This window comes from Panulirus ornatus, chromosome 33, assembly GCF_036320965.1.
Source record: "Panulirus ornatus isolate Po-2019 chromosome 33, ASM3632096v1, whole genome shotgun sequence".
In the NCBI taxonomy this organism is placed as follows: Eukaryota; Metazoa; Arthropoda; class Malacostraca; order Decapoda; family Palinuridae; genus Panulirus; species Panulirus ornatus.
Genome location: NC_092256.1, coordinates 5,346,973 through 5,370,888, shown reverse-complemented (window position 1 = coordinate 5,370,888; position 23,916 = coordinate 5,346,973). Strand labels below are relative to the sequence as shown.

The 23,916-nt window shown below is 41.5% G+C and overlaps 1 protein-coding gene across 3 annotated transcripts in view; it reads right to left on the bottom strand.

Moving 5' to 3' along the window:
- The window catches only part of LOC139759418 (uncharacterized), an 853,213-nt gene that overhangs the window by 600,993 nt on the left and 228,304 nt on the right, over positions 1 to 23,916 (bottom strand). For all 3 annotated transcript variants that reach the window (XM_071681513.1, XM_071681509.1, XM_071681512.1), the window contains exon 2: positions 13,848 to 14,001. In XM_071681513.1, coding sequence (XP_071537614.1) covers positions 13,848 to 14,000 — 153 coding nt within the window. In that variant the 5' untranslated portion in view covers position 14,001. The remainder of the gene's footprint in view (positions 1 to 13,847; positions 14,002 to 23,916) is intronic.

Genomic DNA, 23,916 nt, shown 5'->3' with positions numbered 1-23,916 from the left:
GTCATGCGAGATTACTTGTGTGTATTAGGGGGAGAGAGCTTACACTTGTATTACTCCGTTCCTAAACTTTTATGTTTGCATCATGTATTTACTCCTATGTACGTAAGCATATTTGATAATAACAAAACTGATAATTATAATAATAATTCATATGTATGTATATATATATATATATATATATATATATATATATATATATATATATATATATATATATATATATATATATACTGCATGAAATACAAATCTCCAACAGCCAGGACTGAACCTGGGAACCCTGCGTAACAGAGGTCCCGGGTTCGATCCTTGCTGTTAGATGTTTATATGTTATATGGAAGTGCGCGTTCATATGCATTATATATATATATATATATATATATATATATATATATATATATATATATATATATATATATATATATATATATATATTCTTCCTAACACTAAGATCGGCCTCCTTGGCAACGGGTGTTGGCAATACAAGGGTGGGAAGCCATACACACATTCTGGTACGGTTTTATCGCCAGCCATCGATTACCGCCACACTACAGGGGTCCTCCGCCAGCAGCATACAAGCTCGGTACCCTTGAAGTTACACGGTCCACTTTGACGGCCGGCCCACGTAGCAGCCAACAGACTACTTAAGGACAGTGCGCACCGAAAGACACACAGGCCACCGGAAGACACAGTGACCTAGAATACACAGACCCCTTACAGCAACACAGACGGTATAGACGAGCTTGACGATACACGCACTACTTAAAGACACGTAGTCTTACGAAGGGTCGATAATCGACTTAAAAGGACGAGTAGTTCAAATGAAGACACAATCTACACGTAAGAATAGAAAGTCCACTTAGACAGCCGGATCACTTAAAGACCACCGAAAGACCTACAGACCACTAAAAGACAGTCTACGTGAAGAAACAAAGACCACGTTGAAGGACATAGTGAACTTAAAAGTACAGTCTTTTTAAGTACAGAGATGCACAGACCCTTTAAAGACATAGATTTCTTGCACAAGCAGTCCATTTACAGACCCAAATTTCACTTCGAAACACACGGTTCGCCTACAAACACACAGTCCACTTACTCACACAAAGTACACTTAAAAGACACAGAGACAGTGTACCTAGCGAAAAATTATACACAGTTCACTTGTATACCAACAAACTACATAGAGTCAATACAATCAACGTAAGTACACAAAGACCACTTATAGACCCACAGTCCATCAAATACCTACAGTTTACTTAAGGACCCACAGTCCACATGAAGACCAACAATCCATTTAAAGACCCATGAAACACATAAAGACCCCAGATTCTTCTGAAATCCCCACAGTCCATTCAGACACCCACAATCCACAAGAATACCTATAAGCCAAAAGACCCAAAATCCACCAGAATACCCATAGACCACATAAAGACCCACAATCCATACTTTCAGTACACGGGGATGGATGCCATCAGGACCATAAGCCTTACTTGTGTCCAGAGAGAGAAATGTTTTTCTGACAGTCCAAAAAGACATTACGGGAGTGGCACAGGGTTAGTAAGAGGAGCATCAGGGGGGGGTGAAGGAACGTCAGAATCATCCAAGGAAGAATTAGAGGAGAAACGGGAACTACTCATGGCAGAATATAGAGAGCGAATGACAAGTACTGAACATCACGGGGCGTAATCTAAAAATATTCTTCTCTGTATGACAAAGGAAATACTATCTTGAATTAAGCCATTCGAAGACTAGTAAAGTGAAGTGAGAAATACATTGATGAGAATCTACTCCTAGTGATACAGACTCGCTAAAGAGGACTTTTACACTCATGGTGTAACTCGAGCAATCAGACTCCGGTAACACCCGATAAAGCGATTGACGAAGGATTCCATCGCGGTAACAAGAATATTATGACACAAGTTCAGCTGGATAGCTCTCACCACCAAGGCCAGATGACACGCCAGATGTGTTCCCTGGACAGATGAATATGACAATAGCAAAAGGGAACCTGCTGCAGTCGAGATGAAATCTAGATGAAAGCTCCATTGTGGAGAATATGGTGTATGTATCATCACTTTATATATTCTGTGAGACGGTACGTGTAACAGGATGTCCCAATCAAGGCAATATCAATAATGCCACACACACACACACACACACACACACATATATGTATATATATGAAAAAATATATATGTATATATACATATGTATATATGTGAAAAAAGGAGAGATAGGTAGTATGTTTGAGGAAAGGAACCTGGATGTTTTGGCTCTGAGTGAAACGAAGCTCAAGGGTAAAGGGGAAGAGTGGTTTGGGAATGTCTGGGGAGTAAAGTCAGGGGTTAGTGAGAGGACAAGAGCAAGGGAAGGAGTAGCAATACTCCTGAAACAGGAGTTGTGGGAGTATGTGATAGAGTGTAAGAAAGTAAACTCTCGATTAATATGGGTAAAACTGAAAGTTGATGGAGAGAGATGGGTGATTATTGGTGCATATGCACCTGGGCATGAGAAGAAAGATCAAGAGAGGCAAGTGTTTTGGGAGCAGCTGAATGAGTGTGTTAGTGGTTTTGATGCACGAGACCGGGTTATAGTGATGGGTGATTTGAATGCAAAGGTGAGTAATGTGGCAGTTGAGGGAATAATTGGTATACATGGGGTGTTCAATGTTGTAAATGGAAATGGTGAAGAGCTTGTAGATTTATGTGCTGAAAAAGGACTGGTGATTGGGAATACCTGGTTTAAAAAGCGAGATATACATAAGTATACTTATGTAAGTAGGAGAGATGGCCAGAGAGCGTTATTGGATTACGTGTTAATTGACAGGCGTGCGAAAGAGAGACTTTTGGATGTTAATGTGCTGAGAGGTGCAACTGGAGGGATGTCTGATCATTATCTTGTGGAGGCTAAGGTGAAGATTTGTATGGGTTTTCAGAAAAGAAGAGTGAATGTTGGGGTGAAGAGGGTGGTGAGAGTAAGTGAGCTTAAGAAGGAGACCTGTGTGAGGAAGTACCAGGAGAGACTGAGTACAGAATGGAAAAAGGTGAGAACAATGGAAGCAAGGGGAGTGGGGGAGGAATGGGATGTATTTAGGAAATCAGTGATGGATTGCGCAAAAGATGCTTGTGACATGAGAAGAGTGGGAGGTGGGTTGATTAGAAAGGGTAGTGAGTGGTGGGATGAAGAAGTAAGAGTATTAGTGAAAGAGAAGAGAGAGGCATTTGGACGATTTTTGCAGGGAAAAAATGCAATTGAGTGGGAGTTGTATAAAAGAAAGAGACAGGAGGTCAAGAGAAAGGTGCAAGAGGTGAAAAAAAGGGCAAATGAGAGTTTTGGTGAGAGAGTATCATTAAATTTTAGGGAGAATAAAAAGATGTTCTGGAAGGAGGTAAATAAAGTGCGTAAGACAAGGGAGCAAATGGGAACTTCAGTGAAGGGCGCAAATGGGGAGGTGATAACAAGTAGTGGTGATGTGAGAGGGAGATGGAGTGAGTATTTTGAAGGTTTGTTGAATGTGTTTGATGATAGAGTGGCAGATATAGGGTGTTTTGGTCGAGGTGGTGTGCAAAGTGAGAGGGTTAGGGAAAATGATTTGGTAAACAGAGAAGAGGTAGTGAAAGCTTTGCGGAAGATGAAAGACGGCAAGGCAGCAGGTTTGGATGGTATTGCAGTGGAATTTATTAAAAAAGGGGGTGATGACTGTATTGTTGACTGGTTGGTAAGGTTATTTAATGTATGTATGACTCATGGTGAGGTGCCTGAGGACTGGCGGAATGCGTGCATAGTGCCATTGTACAAAGGCAAAGGGGATAAGAGTGAGTGCTCAAATTACAGAGGTATAAGTTTGTTGAGTATTCCTGGTAAAGTATATGGGAGGGTATTGATTGAGAGGGTGAAGACATGTACAGAGCATCAGATTGGGGAAGAGCAGTGTGGTTTCAGAAGTGGTAGAGGATGTGTGGATCAGGTGTTTGCTTTGAAGAATGTATGTGAGAAATACTTAGAAAAGCAAATGGATTTGTATATAGCATTTATGGATCTGGAGAAGGCATATGATAGAGTTGATAGAGATGCTCTGTGGAAGGTATTAAGAATATATGGTGTGGGAGGAAAGTTGTTAGAAGCAGTGAAAAGTTTTTATCGAGGATGTAAGGCATGTGTACGTGTAGGAAGAGAGGAAAGTGATTGGTTCTCAGTGAATGTAGGTTTGCGGCAGGGGTGTGTGATGTCTCCATGGTTGTTTAATTTGTTTATGGATGGGGTTGTTAGGGAGGTAAATGCAAGAGTTTTGGAAAGAGGGGCAAGTATGAAGTCTGTTGGGGATGAGAGAGCTTGGGAAGTGAGTCAGTTGTTGTTCGCTGATGATACAGCGCTGGTGGCTGATTCATGTGAGAAACTGCAGAAGCTGGTGACTGAGTTTGGTAAAGTGTGTGGAAGAAGAAAGTTAAGAGTAAATGTGAATAAGAGCAAGGTTATTAGGTACAGTAGGGTTGAGGGTCAAGTCAATTGGGAGGTGAGTTTGAATGGAGAAAAACTGGAGGAAGTGAAGTGTTTTAGATATCTGGGAGTGGATCTGGCAGCGGATGGAACCATGGAAGCGGAAGTGGATCATAGGGTGGGGGAGGGGGCGAAAATTCTGGGGGCCTTGAAGAATGTGTGGAAGTCGAGAACATTATCTCGGAAAGCAAAAATGGGTATGTTTGAAGGAATAGTGGTTCCAACAATGTTGTATGGTTGTGAGGCGTGGGCTATGGATAGAGTTGTGCGCAGGAGGATGGATGTGCTGGAAATGAGATGTTTGAGGACAATGTGTGGTGTGAGGTGGTTTGATCGAGTGAGTAACGTAAGGGTAAGAGAGATGTGTGGAAATAAAAAGAGCGTGGTTGAGAGAGCAGAAGAGGGTGTTTTGAAGTGGTTTGGGCACATGGAGAGAATGAGTGAGGAAAGATTGACCAAGAGGATATATGTGTCGGAGGTGGAGGGAACGAGAAGAGGGAGACCAAATTGGAGGTGGAAAGATGGAGTGAAAAAGATTTTGTGTGATCGAGGCCTGAACATGCAGGAGGGTGAAAGGAGGGCAAGGAATAGAGTGAATTGGAGCGATGTGGTATACCGGGATTGACGTGTTGTCAGTGGATTGAATCAAGGCATGTGAAGCGTCTGGGGTAAACCATGGAAAGCTGTGTAGGTATGTATATTTGCGTGTGTGGACGTATGTATATACATGTGTATGGGGGGTTGGGCCATTTCTTTCGTCTGTTTCCTTGCGCTACCTCGCAAACGTGGGAGACAGCGACAAAGTATAATAAAAATAAGAAAAAAAAAAAAAATATATATATATATATATATATATATATATATATATATATATATATATATATATATATATTTTATACTATTCGCTATTTCCCGCGTTAGCGAGGTAGCGTTAAGAACAGAGGACTGAGCCTTTGAGGGAATGTCCTCACTTGGCCCCCTTCTCTGTTCCTTCTTTTGAAAAATTAAAAACGGGAGGGGATGATTTCCAGCCCCCCGCTCCCTTCTCTTTTAGGCGCCTTCTACGACACGCAGGGAATACGTGGGAAGCATTCATTCTCCCCCATCCCCAGGGATAATAAATAAATAAATAAATAAATAAATAAATAAATAAATAAATAAATATATATATATATATATATATATATATATATATATATATATATATATATATATATATATATATATATATATATATATATTATTTCACTTTGTCGCTGTCTCCCGCGTTAGCGAGGTAGCGCAAAGAAACAGACGAAAGAATGGCCTAACCCACCCACATACACATGTATATACATACACGTCCACACATGCACATATACATACCTACACATCTCAACGTATACATATATATATACACACACAGACATATACATATATACACATGTACAAAATTCAGTGTCTGCCCTTATTCATTCCCATCGCCACCCCGCCACACATGAAATGACAACACCCCTCTCCCCCCGTATATGCGCAAGGTAGCATTAGGAAAAGACAACGAAGGCCACATCCGTTCACACTCAGTGTCTAGCTGTCATGTATAATGCACCGAAACCACAGCTCCCTTTCCACATCAAGGCCCCACAAAACTTTCCATGGTTTACTCCAGACGCTTCACATGCACTGGTTCAATCCATTGACAGCACGTCGACCCCAGTATACCACATCGTTCCAATTCACTCTACACTTTATCAACCTTTCCGCACTCCTTCTCTCCATGTGACCAAACCATTTCAAAACACCCTCTTCTCCTTTCTCAACCACACCCTTTTTATTACCACATCTCTCATACCCTTTCATTGCTTTCTCGATCAAACCACCTCACACCTAAAATTGTCCTTAAACATCTCATTTCCAGCACATCCACCCTCCTCCGCACAACTCTATCCATAGCCCACGCCTAGCAACCATATAACATTGTTGGAACCACTACTCCTCAAACATACCAATTTTTGCTTTCCAAGATAACGTTCACGACTTCCACAAATTTTTCAACGCTCCCAGAACTTTCGCCCCCTCCCACACCCTATGATTCACTTCCGTTTCTGTGGTTTCATCAGTTGCCAAATCCACTCCCAGATATCTAAAACACTTCACTTCCTCCAGCTTTTCTCCATTTAAACTTACCTCCCAACTGACTTGTCCCTCAACCCTACTGTACCTAATAACCTTGCTCTTATTCACTTTTACTCTTAGCTTTCTTCTTTCATACACTTTACCAAACTCAGTCACCAGCTTCTGCAGCTTCTCACATGAATCAGTCACCAGCGCTGTATCATCAGCGAACAACAATTGACTCACTTCCCAAGCTCTCTCATCCACAACAGACTGCATACTTGCCCCCTTTCCAAAACTCTTGCATTCACCTCTCTAACAACCCCATCCATAAACAAATTAAACAACCATGGAGACATCACGCACCCCTGCCGCAAATTAATGTTCAATGAGAACCAATCACTTTCCTCTCTTCCTACTCGTACAAATGCCTTACATCCTCGATAAAAACTTTTCCCTGCTTCAAACAACTTGTCTCCCACACCATATATTCTTAATACCTTCCACAGAGCATCTCTATCAACTCTATCATATGCCTTCTCCAGATCCGTAAAGGCTACATACAAATCCATTTGCTTTTCTAAGTATTTCTCACATACTTTTTTCAAAGTAAACACCTGATCCACACATCCTCTACCACTTCTGAAACCACACTGCTCTTCCCCAGTCTGATGCTCTGTAAGTGACTTCACCCTCTCAATCAATACCCTCCCGTAAAATTTACCAGGAATACTCTACAAACTTATACCTCTGTAATTTGAGCACTCTATTGTATCCCCTTTGCCTTTGTGCAATGGCACTATGCATACATTCCGCCAATCCTCAGGCACTTCACCATGAGTCATACATACATCAAAACCCTACCAACCAGTCAGCAATACAGTCACCTCCTCTTTTAATAAATTCCACTGCAATACCATCCAAACCCGTTGCCTTGCCGGCTTTCATCTTCCGCAAAGCTTTTACTACCTCTTCTCTGTTTACCAAGTCATTCTCCCTAACCCTCTCACTTTGCACACCACCTCGACCAAAACACCCTATATCATCAAACACATTCAACAAACCTTCAAAATACTCACTCCATCTCCTTGTCACATCACCTCTACTTGTTATCACCTCCCCATTTGCAAGGGTACCTAGATTATCGACCAACCCCTGGGGGAGGATTAACAGCTCGGTTGACCGTGGACAAACTGCTGCTAACAAGATTCGAACCTATACACTCGACCCTTAAAAGCCCCACAAATGGGTCATGGTCAGCAAAGCTAAAGTGTACATCACGGAGGTGATGCCACATGGAATTATACCTATTGTGTTCATCATGAAAAATATAAGAACAGACAAATAATAAAAAAAAAAGGTACAGTCACGTGTTTTTCAAATGACACCACAGTTAGCAAAATGACAGGTTCATAAGAAGGCATAAGTAAAATACAAAAGGACTTAAATGCTTTATATACACGAGGAGAGGAGAACTTGATGGAATTCAAAGATAAAAGAATGGACAATTTGGGTATGGAACAAAATGTATTAACCCGGCAACACCTCTTTAGATTGCACCAGACGAAGAGAGTCTTCCAGCTCTACAAGCCATCACATAGGGAACAAGCTGCAGCAACGCGCGGCGTGATAATGTGAAGCCCACAACGAGAGGTGAGACAGCTTATGCTTAATGTACTGATGAGAACCAAAATTGAACACTGATTTGTTTGTTTGGTCACTATACAAGTGAGCTAAAATAATGAGCAGTAAAGAATGTTTTATATGCATGTATATATATATATATATATATATATATATATATATATATATATATATATATATATATATATATATACAAATTGGAGGTGGAGAGATGGAGTGAAGGGGATTTTGTGTGATCGGGGCCTGAACATGCAGGAGGGTGAGGGGAGGGCGGGGAATGGAGTGAATTGGAGCGATGTGGTATACCGGGGTTGACGTGCTGTCAGTGGATTGAATCAGGGCATGTGAAGCGTCTGGGGTAAACCATGGAAAGCTGTGTAGGTATGTATATTTGCGTGTGCGGACGTATGTATATACATGTGTAGGGGGGGGGGGTTGGGCCATTTCTTTCGTCTGTTTCCTTGCGCTACCTCGCAAACGCGGGAGACAGCGACAAAGTATAATAAAAAAAAATAAAAAAAAAAAATATATATATATATATATATATATATATATATATATATATATATATATATATATATATATATTGGATTTGTATGTAGCATTTATGGATCTGGAGAAGGCATATGATAGAGTTGATAGAGATGCTCTGTGGAAGGTATTAAGAATATATGGTGTGGGAGGCAAGTTGTTAGAAGCAGTGAAAAGTTTTTATCGAGGTTGTAAGGCATGTGTACGTGTAGGAAGAGAGGAAAGTGATTGGTTCTCAGTGAATGTAGGTTTGCGGCAGGGGTGTGTGATGTCTCCATGGTTGTTTAATTTGTTTATGGATGGGGTTGTTAGGGAGGTGAATGCAAGAGTTTTGGAAAGAGGGGCAAGTACGAAGTCTGTTGTGGATGAGAGAGCTTGGGAAGTGAGTCAGTTGTTGTTCGCTGATGATACAGCGCTGGTGGCTGATTCATGTGAGAAACTGCAGAAGCTGGTGACTGAGTTTGGTAAAGTGTGTGAAAGAAGAAAGTTAAGAGTAAATGTAAATAAGAGCAAGGTTATTAGGTACAGTAGGGTTGAGGGTCAAGTCAATTGGGAGGTAAGTTTGAATGGAGCAAAACTGGAGGAAGTAAAGTGTTTTAGATATCTGGGAGTGGATCTGGCAGCGGATGGAACCATGGAAGCGGAAGTGGATCATAGGGTGGGGGAGGGGGCGAAAATCCTGGGAGCCTTGAAGAATGTGTGGAAGTCGAGAACATTATCTCGGAGAGCAAAAATGGGTATGTTTTAAGGAATAGTGGTTCCAACAATTTTGTATGGTTGCGAGGCGTGGGCTATGGATAGAGTTGTGCGCAGGAGGGTGGATGTGCTGGAAATGAGATGTTTGAGGACAATGTGTGGTGTGAGGTGGTTTGATCGAGTAAGTAACGTAAGGGTAAGAGAGATGTGTGGAAATAAAAAGAGCGTGGTTGAGAAAGCAGAAGAGGGTGTTTTGAAATGGTTTGGTCACATGGAGAGAAATGAGTGAGGAAAGATTGACCAAGAGGATATATGTGTCGGAGGTGGAGGGAACGAGGAGAAGTGGGAGACCAAATTGGAGGTGGAAAGATGGAGTAAAAAAGACTTTGTGTGATCGGGGCCTGAACATGCAGGAGGGTGAAAGGAGGGCAAGGAATAGAGTGAATTGAATCGATGTGGTATATCCGGGGTTGACGTGCTGTCAGTGGATTGAATCAGGGCATGTGAAGCGTCTGGGGTAAACCATGGAAAGCTGTGTAGGTGTGTATATTTGCGTGTGTGGACGTGTATGTATATACATGTGTATGGGGGTGGGTAGGGCCATTTCTTTCGTCTGTTTCCTTGCGCTACCTCGCAAATGCGGGAGACAGCGACAAAGCAAAAAATAAAAAAAAAAAAAAAAATATATATATATATATATATATATATATATATATATATATATATATATATATATATATATATATTCCTATGAGTCCACGGGGAAAATGAAACACGAAAAGTTCCCAAGTACACTTTCGTGTAATAATCACATCATCAGGGGAGACACAAGAGAGAAATATAACAGTAAGTTGATATACATCGAAGAGAGGAAGCTAGGACGCCATTTGGTAAACATGTGATTGTCCAAAACACACGACGAGCGTTCATAAACTTATCATTTTACAAATCTTATCAACAATAAAGTTATCTAATTTGTGCAGATCATCACTAATATTAAGATTATAATTCTTTGTGTATTTAATAATAGAAGATTCAATGATATTTCTCTTGGTAATAGAGTTAGAGTTAACAACTGAGATGGCGTTACTCCAGTCAATACAATGATCATAGTTTTTAACATGATTAAACAAGGCATTTGATTCTTGTCCCGTTCTTACACTATATTTATGTTGCTTAAGTCTAACAGAAAGATCCTTACCAGTCTGACCAACATAAAATTTATCACAGTTTCCACAAGGAACTTTATAGATGCAACCAAATGGCGTCATAGCTTCGTCTCTTCGATGTATATCAACTGACTGTTATATTTCTCTCTTGTGTCTCCCCTGATGATGTGATTATTACACGAAAGTGCACTTGGGAACTTTTCGTGTTTCATTTTCCCCGTGGACTCATAGGAATATCTTGATCACGCGCAAAATTGTGATCCTTTCCTATATATATATATATATGTAAAAGCCAGACCGGAAAAAACTATAACGGAGAGGTGTTATTGGCCCGTCGAGCAGTGCGCAGGAATGACTGCAAAACTGAGATCGCTAAATACTTCCATGAAACTGATCGTACAGATCTTGAAAATCCCGTTATTCTATACCGCTCTGATGATTGTGCCACACGTAACATCACTGAATCTGTCTTAATTGCTAATACTAAAAACTTTAATTTGTCCCCAGGCAACTTTAAAGCCCATCCTATCATTAACCAAATCATTATGAGAGAACTAACGAAACACAAATACATAAAACGTTGTTCAAGACACACTCAGCTACCCAAGTCAATCCCCGTCACGTGACCCACCTATCACTCTCCCTTTCAAGGGTTACTGCTAGATAAAGCAGACAGTGGTTGGTCTGTACTAATCGGTGCTGGACGGCGGGACTCAAGTGTGATGTTGGGATTTAATAACTTTGTAAAGTACTGGCACCTGACGAGGTTGATTGTCTCCTCGAAACATGTTGTGCCACATGGAGAAAAAAATTAAATGTTAAATCTTTCTTTCAAACTATTCGCCATTTCCCGCATTAGCGAGGTAGCGTTAAGAACAGAGGACTGGGCCTTGAGGGAATACCCTCACCTGGCCCAATTCTCTGTTCCTTCTTTTGGAAAATTAAAAAAAAAACGAGAGGGGAGGATTTCCAGCCCCCCGCTCCCTCCCCTTTTAGTCGCCTTCTACGACACGCAGGGAATACGTGGGAAGTATTCTTTCTCCCCTATCCCCAGGGATATAAATGTTAAATAAGACTATATATATATATATATATATATATATATATATATATATATATATATATATATATATATAAACCATGGAAAGCTGTGTAGGTATGTATATTTGCGTGTGTGGACGTATGTATATACATGTGTATGGGGGTGGGTTGGGCCATTTCTTTCGTCTGTTTCCTTGCGCTACCTCGCAAACGCGGGAGACAGCTACAAAGCAAAAAAAAAAAAGAAAAAAAAAAAAATATATATATATATATATATATCCAAGATTTGGAACGCATGAAACATCACTTAATGGAACACTAAAGTCTAGAAAAAAGAAGATATATGATAATCTATGCATAGAAACAAGAAACATCCTCAGGCTAAAAATCATACAAACTGGAAGAAAGAGACATTAAACCTACAAAATCTCCGTGGAATACATCAAAAACGTATCAAAATCTAAAACAAACAAAAACCTCTTCCGGATAAACCCAAGATAGTGAAGTGAAGAGATTGTGGGTGAGGAAGAAGAGAACTGTCGAGAGGACCAAGCAGCAGACGCAGCGAGCATTGGCCTCGCCTCTGGTCAAATCTCAGGGCTGGTAAGCCCGCTTTCCCCTCCCCCTTTCCCCTGGGCACATCCACAGATAGGAAAGCCCCCCACCCCCTTCAAGTTCACTAGCCAGCCCTAGGGGTCAAGGGCCATACATATAGTGGGAGTGTGATGTGGTCTTAGGATTACACCTGAAGAAGGTGTGAAGATGTCTCAGTTGGTGGATGTGGCTTAACACTGACGGGCTTGATGACGTCTCGTAGTTGACTGGCCCACAACGCAGCCAACATGTTAACTTGACACTGACGGCCTTAACGACCCGTGGCAGTTGATAGGCCAATAACACAACCACCCAACCAATTACGGTACATTTCGTCTATCTCCTAAGCCACAGCTGGTCAGAGGGTTTGGCCTTCACCACTTCTTTCAATGATCCCCACACCAACAAAGGTCAAGCCTATTCTTTTTCTTTCGCTGTTGTGGGATGAAGGAAATGCTCCCCTTTACTGAGCTGTAAGCTCGAAAACATCGCTTTTCCGGGCTGTACACAGCCTCGTCTCGGATGCATTGGCAACTCGTCCCTCCTACTCCTGGCGAGCAGGGACCATAACAGAAAAATCAGGTGTCATAATGGGGAGCACTCCAAGACTGGGGGAAAATATCGGAATACTCCCCAAGACTGGGGGAAAATATCGAAACACTCCAAGATTGGGGGAAAAGTAGGGAGACATCCTCGACATTTTTATGAATATAAATATAAACAGACACTATTAAGGTATCTTTGTTGATACTGTATAAATCCTTTACTTATACCAAGCGGCAGCTTCTGACAACATAGACACAGCCCAGGAGGGAAGCTTCTGACAACATATACACAGGCCAGGCGCGAAGCTTCTGACAACATATACACAACCAGGCGGGCGGATGCTGACAACATATGTACATACACAGACTGGTGACGAGGACGTCCTGATGATTCATAAATTCCGAGAAATGAGAAAAAGAATATTCAAATGAGGATTCTAAGGAGCGTCGTTAATGAGGCGACCTTAGTGTGCACAGCCACGACCAGGTCGTCCCGACGACCTCACCCGGGAAGTAGACGACCAAACATATGACGACTCTCAACAGACCAAGAACGAAATGAAGGTCGTAATCATTATCGGTATTTTCAAGGTAAAATATACTAATGACTTTGAGCACCGACGGGAAAAGTAAGTAAATAAAATATACAGAGGAGGAAAATAATAAGGGAATATACTGGACTGGACGCCAAAACAGGAAAAAGCAGAGGCAAAAAAGAAAATACACCGAAAACAAAAAACGGGACACGACCAACTTCATGTCACGCCCAATAAAAACAGCCTAACATTAAAAATGGTTATAACGTGAATTATTCTGAACGAACATTCTCGACCATATTTCTGTCTTTACATGTATACAAAACAAATGTGTACCACTTACCTCTGTGTAGTGTTCCTGCTCAGTAAAGATGATGAGTGCGAAGATTGAAACAAACACAAAACAAAAACACTTACATAAGCCTTTCAGTGGCATATTTTGCTGTCTACATGTAGTACAACAAAGAAATGGTCAACAACAATATAACTATATGAAGACCTACCTCGAAGTCGGCGTCGACGGAGCCGAGGGAGGAGAACGAGAAGGCCTTGTTCTTGAGCCCTCCAGCTGCCGCTCCACCACCTCCAGCCAGCTCAAGGGCGGGCCCCTCTGCCCCCTCGCTCCGCAGTCGGCTCCTGATGGCCCTGGCAGACATCCTGCGGCAGGAAGAGAGATAGGAATATACAGCAAAACTACAAAGGTCAGCCTACCAATATGAAGGGTAACTTTTAGGAGGAGGAGGTGATGTTATGTTGGGAAATGAAGGGAGGCTATGACCTGGGAGGTACCCTTTTTCTCTTCTCATTCATACTCATCCGCCGTTTCCAAAGCTAGTGAATCAGCGCCAGGAACAGATGAAAACAAGAGGCATTCGCTTACATCCACTGCTAGACCCCACAGATCTTTCCATGGTTTCCCCCGCCCGCTTCACATGCCCTGGTTCAGTCCACTGACAGCATGTCGACCCTTGCATAGCAAATCGTTCCAATTCACTTTCTTAAGTGAATACCTTTCATCTTTCGGCATTTCTCAATGTTACAAGAACCTTCACTCCCTCACCCACTCTATAAACTACCTCCACTTCCATGGTTCCATTAGCTGTATTGTCCACTTCTAAGTATCTAAAACACTTCCCTTCTGAATTTTCTCCATTCAAACTCACACCCCAAGTAACCCGTCCCTCTGCACTGCTAAACTTAATAACCTTACTTTTATTCACATTAACTCTTAACTTACTGCTTTCACACTCTCTCCTAAACTCAGGTACCAACTTCTGTAGTTTCTTAATCAAATCAGCCACCAGTGCTGTGTAGTCAGCAAACACCTGACTCACATCTCAGACCCTCTCATCCCTTACAAACTGCATACTCGCCCTCCTATAGAAGACCCTTGCCTTTACCTCCCTCGCCACCCCAATTATAAATAAATTACACAACCACGGCGACATCACACACCCCTGCCGCAAACAAACCTTAACTTGGAAACATTCAATTTCATTTCTTCTTCCTCGTACACATGCCCTCCAATTTTACTAAAAACTTTTCACTGCTTCTTACAGCATAACTCCCACACCATATAATCTTAACATCTACCAGATCCATAAATGCCACATACAAATCCTTCTGTTTCCCTTCAGTATTTTTTGTCTCTCTTAACTATTTTTTCATACCCATTCTTCATGCAAACACCTGATCCAAACATACTCTGTCACTTCCGAAACTACTTTGTTCTTCTTCAGTCGGATGCTCTGTATATGCCTTCCTCCTCTTAATAACCACTCTTCTATACAACTTACCAGGTATACTCAACAAACTTATACCTCTGTAATTCGAACACTCATCTTTGTCCTTCTTGCCTTTATACAGTGGCATCCCGCCAGTCCTCAGACGCCTCACATAATCCATACATACAATGAAAATCCTAGTTAAACAATCAACAACAATCACCTCCTTTCTCATGAAATTTAACTGCAATACCATCCACTTCAATTGTCTTGCCACATTTCAAGAAGACTTTTGCCACCTCTTTTCTCGCCACAAAACCCTTTTCTATTACTCTCTCGCTGCGCATACCACCCCAACCCAAACACCCTACATCTGCCCCTTGTCATCGCACACATTCAACAATCCGCAAAATAATAACTATTTCCTCTTCAACTCATCACTGCCTGTTACCACCTCCCGATTTGACCCTTTCACTGATGTTCACATTTCTTCTCTTCATTTTTCTTTCACTGTTAAGCTACTTCCAAAACATTTTATTCTCCCTGGAGTTTACTGATAATCGCTCATCCCATCTCTCATTTGCCCTCATTTTCAAACCCTGCATCTTCCTCTTGACCACCTGTCGCTTTCTCTCGTACAACTCCCAATCATTTGCACTCCTCATTTATCTCTCTTTCACTAGCAGCTTTACTTCGTCACCTTACCTGCCCACCTCCCACCTTCTATATACCACACATTCTCTCGCACATGCCAAAATGCTTCCGTAAATATCTCCCATTCGTCACTCACTCTCTTTGCTTCTTTGACTCTCACCCTTTGCCATTCTGCACCCAATGTCTCCCGCTATTCTTTCTTAAGATAACTTACTTTAATCACCCTCTTCTCACTAATATAATTCATTCTTTTCTGAAAATCTTGCGAATCTTCATTCTCGTATCCATCACGTAATAGTCAGATATCCCATAAAGCAGCCCCTCTTAACGCATTTACATGCAAGAGTCTACCTTTTGCACGCCTATCACTCACTACATAATACAATGATGCTCTTTGATCATCTTTCCTATTCATCAACGTACGCCCTTCATCTTAAATCAGGTATTCCCAGTCATTAGTCCTTTCAGCTAAAGCTATTCACCATTCCTATTCATCTCAATGAATACCCCATGTCTCATTCTTATAACCTTAACTGCCTTTCAAATCACCAATCACTATCATAGGTTCTCTTGCATACAAACTGCTGACACACCCACTCAGATGCTCCAAATAAACTTGCCTCTTATAACCCTCGTTCTCATGATCAGGTGCAGAAGCACTTAAAATCAAACACCTCTCGCAATCCACTTTTATTTTTACCTACATCAGTCTCGAACTCACTTCCCTAAACACTTTCACACATTCCCACAACTCCTGCATGATCAGCACTGATACCTTTTCCTTAGTTCCTGCCCTCACACCAACCCCTGACTTTGCCCCTACATGTTCAAATCTATTCTTCCTCTTACCCTTGAGCTTCGTTTCACTCAGAGCCAGAATATCCAGGTTTCTTTCCTCAAACATAGTACCTATTTCTCACTTCTTCTCATCTTGGTTTCATCCCTAGGAAGGGCAAATGTTACAGAAAACGTTGTGTGGGTAACAATAGTAGAGTGAGTAATAGAAGGCTATATATAAAGCAGGAAGTTCCATTGTTACACAGAATAACCAAAGGGAGAGATCAAAACATAGAATAAAATTCTAAATGAAAACTGAAATAAGAAGCGTCAATATTATCTTTCAAAGGCTTCAGTCATCGACAAAAGTTCTTGTCCAAACCATTTCTTGACTGAACTAAGAAAGGGAATCATTGTGCGGGAGGTAATTCTAGAGGAGCACTGTACTAGCTCAAGATACACAGGTTTTATCCCACCGGTGGCCGCCTGTTGTGCAGGTAAATCTAGTTTGTGTTCCGTCATTCTTCTAAATCACGCTTTGTTTCACTGAAATGGGTTCCTTGGCATCGAATGCATGGGTTTTGTTAAACCACGCTTGATGAGTGGCCAATACAACATTAGGGCTCCGTCTCACTTGGTTAGATGTTCCTTCTCATACACTTGTACCACGAGAGTATTCGACGTTCAGTGGTTCCTTAAGTCTCCTTTGCGTCCCATCACTTTTCTTTCTAACCCATGCTCTTCTGCTACGAAACCCTCGCTGTCACCTACTGCAAGGGATTTGATAAACCACACTTATAGCGTTACTGATGTAACATCAGGGCTTCGTCATACTTTGGGAGATGCCTCCTCTCATCCGCGTGAATTACGATAGCATTCGACGATCTCTGGTTCCTTAAGTCGCCATTATGTTCCGTCATTCATCATTCTAATCCAAGCTCTGTTCCAACGAAATAGTCTAGATGACATCTACTGCATGGGATTCTATACACCACGCTTGTGGTTTTGCTGATTGTGTTTCGACTCTGTTGTCTTGTTAATCTGATTCTAATACTGTTTTCCATGTAGGACCTGGGTGCACCTAGTTGGAGGTACATAGTGATATTTTTGGTAATTATGGATCCCATATACTTTATGTCATTAAGGTCACAGTCTCGTTTTTGACATGGGAATTCATAAATTACATGAGCGTTCTGTAGGGGATCCTGCTTGGTGGTGATGAAATCTTCATATTCTGGCAGTAGTTTACACGAATGTAAGTTAATCTTTGGAATTTATGGACTTAGTGTTGTCTTGTAAGATGAGGATATCTGGTTACAACAGATCTTTTGTGATGAAACTGTGAGGCTGCTCATAACAGGAAGAGGCGAGATCTAATTCTCTTCTGTAATGGAGAGGCTGTCCTTGACGAGAATCTCCTTTAGCCAATTTCTTTTGTAGAGAAATAAGTACCAGCTGCAGAATGTCTTGTCAGCCCTATGGAGAAAAGCATTAATTGCTCAAGTATTGTGTTTCTGAGAGCAACAATCACTTGCGGCGTTTGGGTACCGTCCAAAATCATTAGCCTAATTTTTTCTATTTTTCTTTTCTGTGGTGGTGTATTGATCTGCCAACAACGACAACGAGAACTTCAAGGAAAGACGCATTTTGCCCTAAAACAACTCACCCTCCTCTCCTCCTACCCGCACACACGCCTTAATCTCTTGAGAGAAAATCCTCACTTTTTGCATTAGCTTCCTTCCATACCAAATATTCGTAACACCTTCTACGAAGCATTTCTGTCATCTCTGTTTCCAGATCAATAAAAGCCACATACAAATTCTTCTGTTTCTCTAAGTCCTTCTTAAGTACATTCTTCAAAGCACACACCTGATTCACATATCCTCTACCAATTCTGAAACCACACTGTAAATAAGTTATTCCTCAATATGATGCTCTGTGCAGGGCAACATTCCTCTCAGTTACCACTTCCCCCTTACAATGAACCATGTATACTCAACACACTTATTCCTGTGTAATGCGAGCAGTCATTTTCCCGTTTGTATATGATGGAACTACACTGGCACCTCATATTAAGCCCAATGTTCATTAAATATCCCAACGATCGACAACACCGTCATGCGTTTTCTTGCAAAATTCAACTGAAGACGAAACTTTCTTATCTCTGCTGTGTGTATATATATATATATATATATATATATATATATATATATATATATATATATATATATATATATATATATAAAGATGTTCTGGAAGGAGGTAAATAAAGTGCGTAAGACAAGGGAGCAAATGGGAACTTCAGTGAAGGGCGCAAATGGGGAGGTGATAACAAGTAGTGGTGATGTGAGAAGGAGATGGAGTGAGTATTTTGAAGGTTTGTTGAATGTGTTTCATGATAGAGTGGCAGATATAGGGTGTTTTGGTCGAGATGGTGTGCAAAGTGAGAGGGTTAGGGAAAATGATTTGGTAAACAGAGAAGAGGTAGTAAAAGCTTTGCGGAAGATGAAAGCCGGCAAGGCAGCAGGTTTGGATGGTATTGCAGTGGAATTTATTAAAAAAGGGGGTGACTGTATTACTGACTGGTTGGTAAGGTTATTTAATGTATGTATGAATCATGGTGAGGTGCCTGAGGATTGGCGGAATGCGTGCATAGTGCCATTGTACAAAGGCAAAGGGGATAAGAGTGAGTGCTCAAATTACAGAGGTATAAGTTTGTTGAGCATTCCTGGTAAATTATATGGGAGGGTATTGATTGAGAGGGTGAAGGCATGCAGAGAGCATCAGATTGGGGAAGAGCACTGTGGTTTCAGAAGTGGTAGAGGATGTGTGGATCAGGTGTTTGCTTTGAAGAATGTATGTGAGAAATACTTAGAAAAGCAAATGGATTTATATGTAGCATTTATGGATCTGAAGAAGGCATATGATAGAGTTGATAGAGATGCTCTGTGGAAGGTATTAAGAATATATGGTGTGGGAAGCAAGTTGTTAAAAGAAGTGAAAAGTTTTTATCGAGGATGTAAGCATGTGTACGTGTAGGAAGAGAGGAAAGTGATTGCTTCTCAGTGAATGTAGGTTTGCGGCAGGGGTGTGTGATATCTCCATGGTTGTTTAATTTGTTTATGGATGGGGTTGTTAGGGAGGTGAATGCAAGAGTTTTGGAAAGAGGGGCAAGTATGAAGTCTGTTGGGGATGAGAGAGCTTGGGAAGTGAGTCAGTTGTTGTTCGCTGATGATACAGCGCTGGTGGCTGATTCATGTGAGAAACTGCAGAAGCTGGTGACTGAGTTTGGTAAAGTGTGTGAAAGAAGAAAGTTAAGAGTAAATGTGAATAAGAGCAAGGTTATTAGTTACAGCAGGGTTGAGGGTCAAGTCAATTGGGAGGTAAGTTTGAATGGAGAAAAACTGGAGGAAGTAAAGTGTTTTAGATATCTGGGAGTGGATCTGGCAGCGGATGGAACCATGGAAGTGGAAGTGGATCATAGGGTGGGGGAGGGGGCGAAAATTCTGGGAGCATTGAAAAATGTGTGGAAGTCGAGAACATTATCTCGGAAAGCAAAAATGGGTATGTTTGAAGGAATAGTGGTTCCAACAATGTTGTATGGTTGCGAGGCGTGGGCTATGGATAGAGTTGTGCGCAGGAGGATGGATGTGCTGGAAATGAGATGTTTGAGGACAATGTGTGGTGTGAGGTGGTTTGATCGAGTGAGTAACGTAAGGGTAAGAGAGATGTGTGGAAATAAAAAGAGCGTGGTTGAGAGAGCAGAAGAGGGTGTTTTGAAATGGTTTTGGGCACATGGAGAGAATGAGTGAGGAGAGATTGACCAAGAGGATATATGTGTCGGAGGTGGAGGGAACGAGGAGAAGAGGGAGACAAAATTGGAGGTGGAAAGATGGAGTGAAAAAGATTTTGTGTGATCGGGGCCTGAACATGCAGGAGGGTGAAAGGAGGGCAAGGAATAGAGTGAACTGGATCGATGTGGTATACCGGGGTTGACGTGCTGTCAGTGGATTGAATCAGGGCAAGTGAAGCGTCTGGGGTAAACAATGGGAAGCTGTGTAGGTATGTATATTTGTGTGTGTGGACGTATGGATATACATGTGTATAGGGGTGGGTTGGGCCATTTCTTTCGTCTGTTTCCTTATGCTACCTCGCACACGCGGGAGACAGCGACAAAGCAAAAAAAAAAAAAAAAAAAAAAAATATATATATATCTTTTTTTTTTTTTTTTGCTTTGTCGCCGTCTCCCGCGTCTGCGAGGTAGCGCAAAGGAAACAGACGAAAGAAATGGCCCAACCCACCCCCATACACATGCACATACACACGCCCGCACACCCAAATATACACACCCACAGCATATATATATATATATATATATATATATATATATATATATATATATATATATATATATATATATATATATACCCTTACGTTACTTACTCGATCAAACCACCTCACACCACACATTGTCCTCAAACATCTCATTTCCAGCACATCCATCCTCCTGCGCACAACTCTATCCATAGCCCACGCCTCGCAACCATACAACATTGTTGGAACCACTATTCCTTCAAATATACCCATTTTTGCTTTCCGAGACAATGTTCTCGACTTCCACACATTCTTCAAGGCTCCCAGGATTTTCGCCCCCTCCCCCACCCTATGATCCACTTCCACTTCCATGGTTCCATCCGCTGCCAGATCCACTCCCAGATATCTAAAACACTTACTTCCTCCAGTTTTTCTCCATTCAAACTTACCTCCCAATTGACTTGACCCTCAACCCTTCTGTACCTAATAACCTTGCTCTTATTCACATTTACTCTTAACTTTCTTCTTTCACACACTTTACCAACCTCAGTCACCAGCTTCTGCAGTTTCTCACATGAATCAGCCACCAGCGCTGTATCATCAGCGAACAACTGACTCACTTCCCAAGCTCTCTCATCCACAACAGACTTCATACTTGCCCCTCTTTCCAAAACTCTTGCATTCACCTCCCTAACAACCCCATCCATAAACAAATTAAACAACCATGGAGACATCACACACCCCTGCCGCAAACTTACATTCACTAAGAACCAATCACTTTCCTCTCTTCCTACACGTACACATGCCTTACATCCTCGATAAAAATTTTTCACTGCTTCTAACAACTTGCCTCCCACACCATATATTCTTAATACCTTCCACAGAGCATCTCTATCAACTCTATCATATGCCTTCTCCAGATCCATAAATGCTACATACAAATCCATTTGCTTTTCTAAGTATTTCTCACATACATTCTTCAAAGCAAACACCTGATCCACACATCCTCTACCACTTCTGAAACCACACTGCTCTTCCCCAATCTGATGCTCTGTACATGCCTTCACCCTCTCAATCAATACCCTCCCATATAATTTACCAGGAATACTCAACAAACTTATACCTCTGTAATTTGAGCACTCACTCTTATCCCCTTTGCCTTTGTACAATGGCACTATGCACGCATTCCGCCAATCCTCAGGCACCTTACCATGAGTCATACATACATTAAATAACCTTACCAACCAGTCAATAATACAGTCACCCCCTTTTTTAATAAATTCCACTGCAATACCTTCCAAACCTGCTGCCTTGCCGGCTTTCATCTTCCGCAAAGCTTTTACTACCTCTTCTCTGTTTACCAAATCATTTTCCCTAACCCTCTCACTTTGCACACCACCTCGACCAAAACACCCTATATCTGCCACTCTATCATCAAACACATTCAACAAACCTTCAAAATACGCACTCCATCTCCTTCTCACATCACCACTACTTGTTATCACCTCCCCATTTGCGCCCTTCACTGAAGTTCCCATTTGCTCCCTTGTCTTACGCACTTTATTTACCTCCTTCCGAAACATCTTTTTACTCTCCCTAAAATTTAATGATACTCTCTCACCAAAACTCTCATTTGCCCTCTTTTTCACCTCTTGCACCTTTCTCTTGACCTCCTGTCTCTTTCTTTTATACATCTCCCACTCAATTGCATTTTTTCCCTGCAAAAATCGTCCAAATGCCTCTCTCTTCTCTTTCACAAATAATCTTACTTCTTCATCCCACCACTCACTACCCTTTCTAATCAACCCACCTCCCACTCTTCTCATGCCAAAAGCATCTTTTGCGCAATCCATCACTGATTCCCTAAATACATCCCATTCCTCCCCCACTCCCTTACTTCCATTGTTCTCACCTTTTTCCATTCTGTACTCAGTCTCTCCTGGTACTTCCTCACACAAGTCTCCTTCCCAAGCTCACTTACTCTCACCACCCTCTTCACCCCAACATTCACTCTTCTTTTCTGAAAACCCATACAAATCTTCACCTTAGCCTCCACAAGATAATGATCAGACATCCCTCCAGTTGCACCTCTCAGCACATTAACATCCAGAAGTCTCTCTTTCGCGCGCCTGTCAATTAACACGTAATCCAATAACGCTCTCTGGCCATCTCTCCTATTTACATACGTATACTTATGTATATCTCGCTTTTTAAACCAGGTATTCCCAATCACCAGTCCTTTTTCAGCACATAAATCTACAAGCTCTTCACCATTTCCATTTACAACAATGAACGCCCCATGTATACCAATTATTCCCTCAACTGCCACATTACTCACCTTTTCATTCAAATCCCCCATCACTATAACCCGGTCTCGTGCATCAAAACCACTAACACACTCATTCAGCTGCTCCCAAAACACTTGCCTCTCATGATCTTTCTTCTCATGCCCAGGTGCATATGCACCAATAATCACCCATCTCTCTCCATCAACTTTCAGTTTTACCCATATCAATCGAGAATTTACTTTCTTACATTCTATCACATACTCCCACAACTCCTGTTTCAGGAGTTATATATATATATATATATATATATATATATATATATATATATATATATATATATATATATATATATATATATTTTTTTTTTTTTTCTTTGTCGCTGTCTCCCGCGTTTGCGAGGTAGCGCAAGGAGACAGACGAAAGAAATGGCCCAACCCACCCCCACACACATGTATATACATACGTCCACACACGCAAATATACATACCTACACAGCTTTCCATGGTTTACCCCAGACGCTTCACATGCCTTAATTCAATCCACTGACAGCACGTCAACCCCGGTATACCACATCGCTCCAATTCACTCTATTCCTTGCCCTCCTTTCACCCTCCTGCATGTTCAGGCCCCGATCACACAGAATCTTTTTCACTCCATCTTTCCACCTCCAATTTGGTCTCCCTCTTCTCCTCGTTCCCTCCACCTCCGACACGTATATCCTCTTGGTCAATCTTTCCTCACTCATTCTCTCCATGTGATCAAACCATTTCAAAACACCCTCTTCTGCTCTCTCAACCACGCTCTTTTTATTTCCA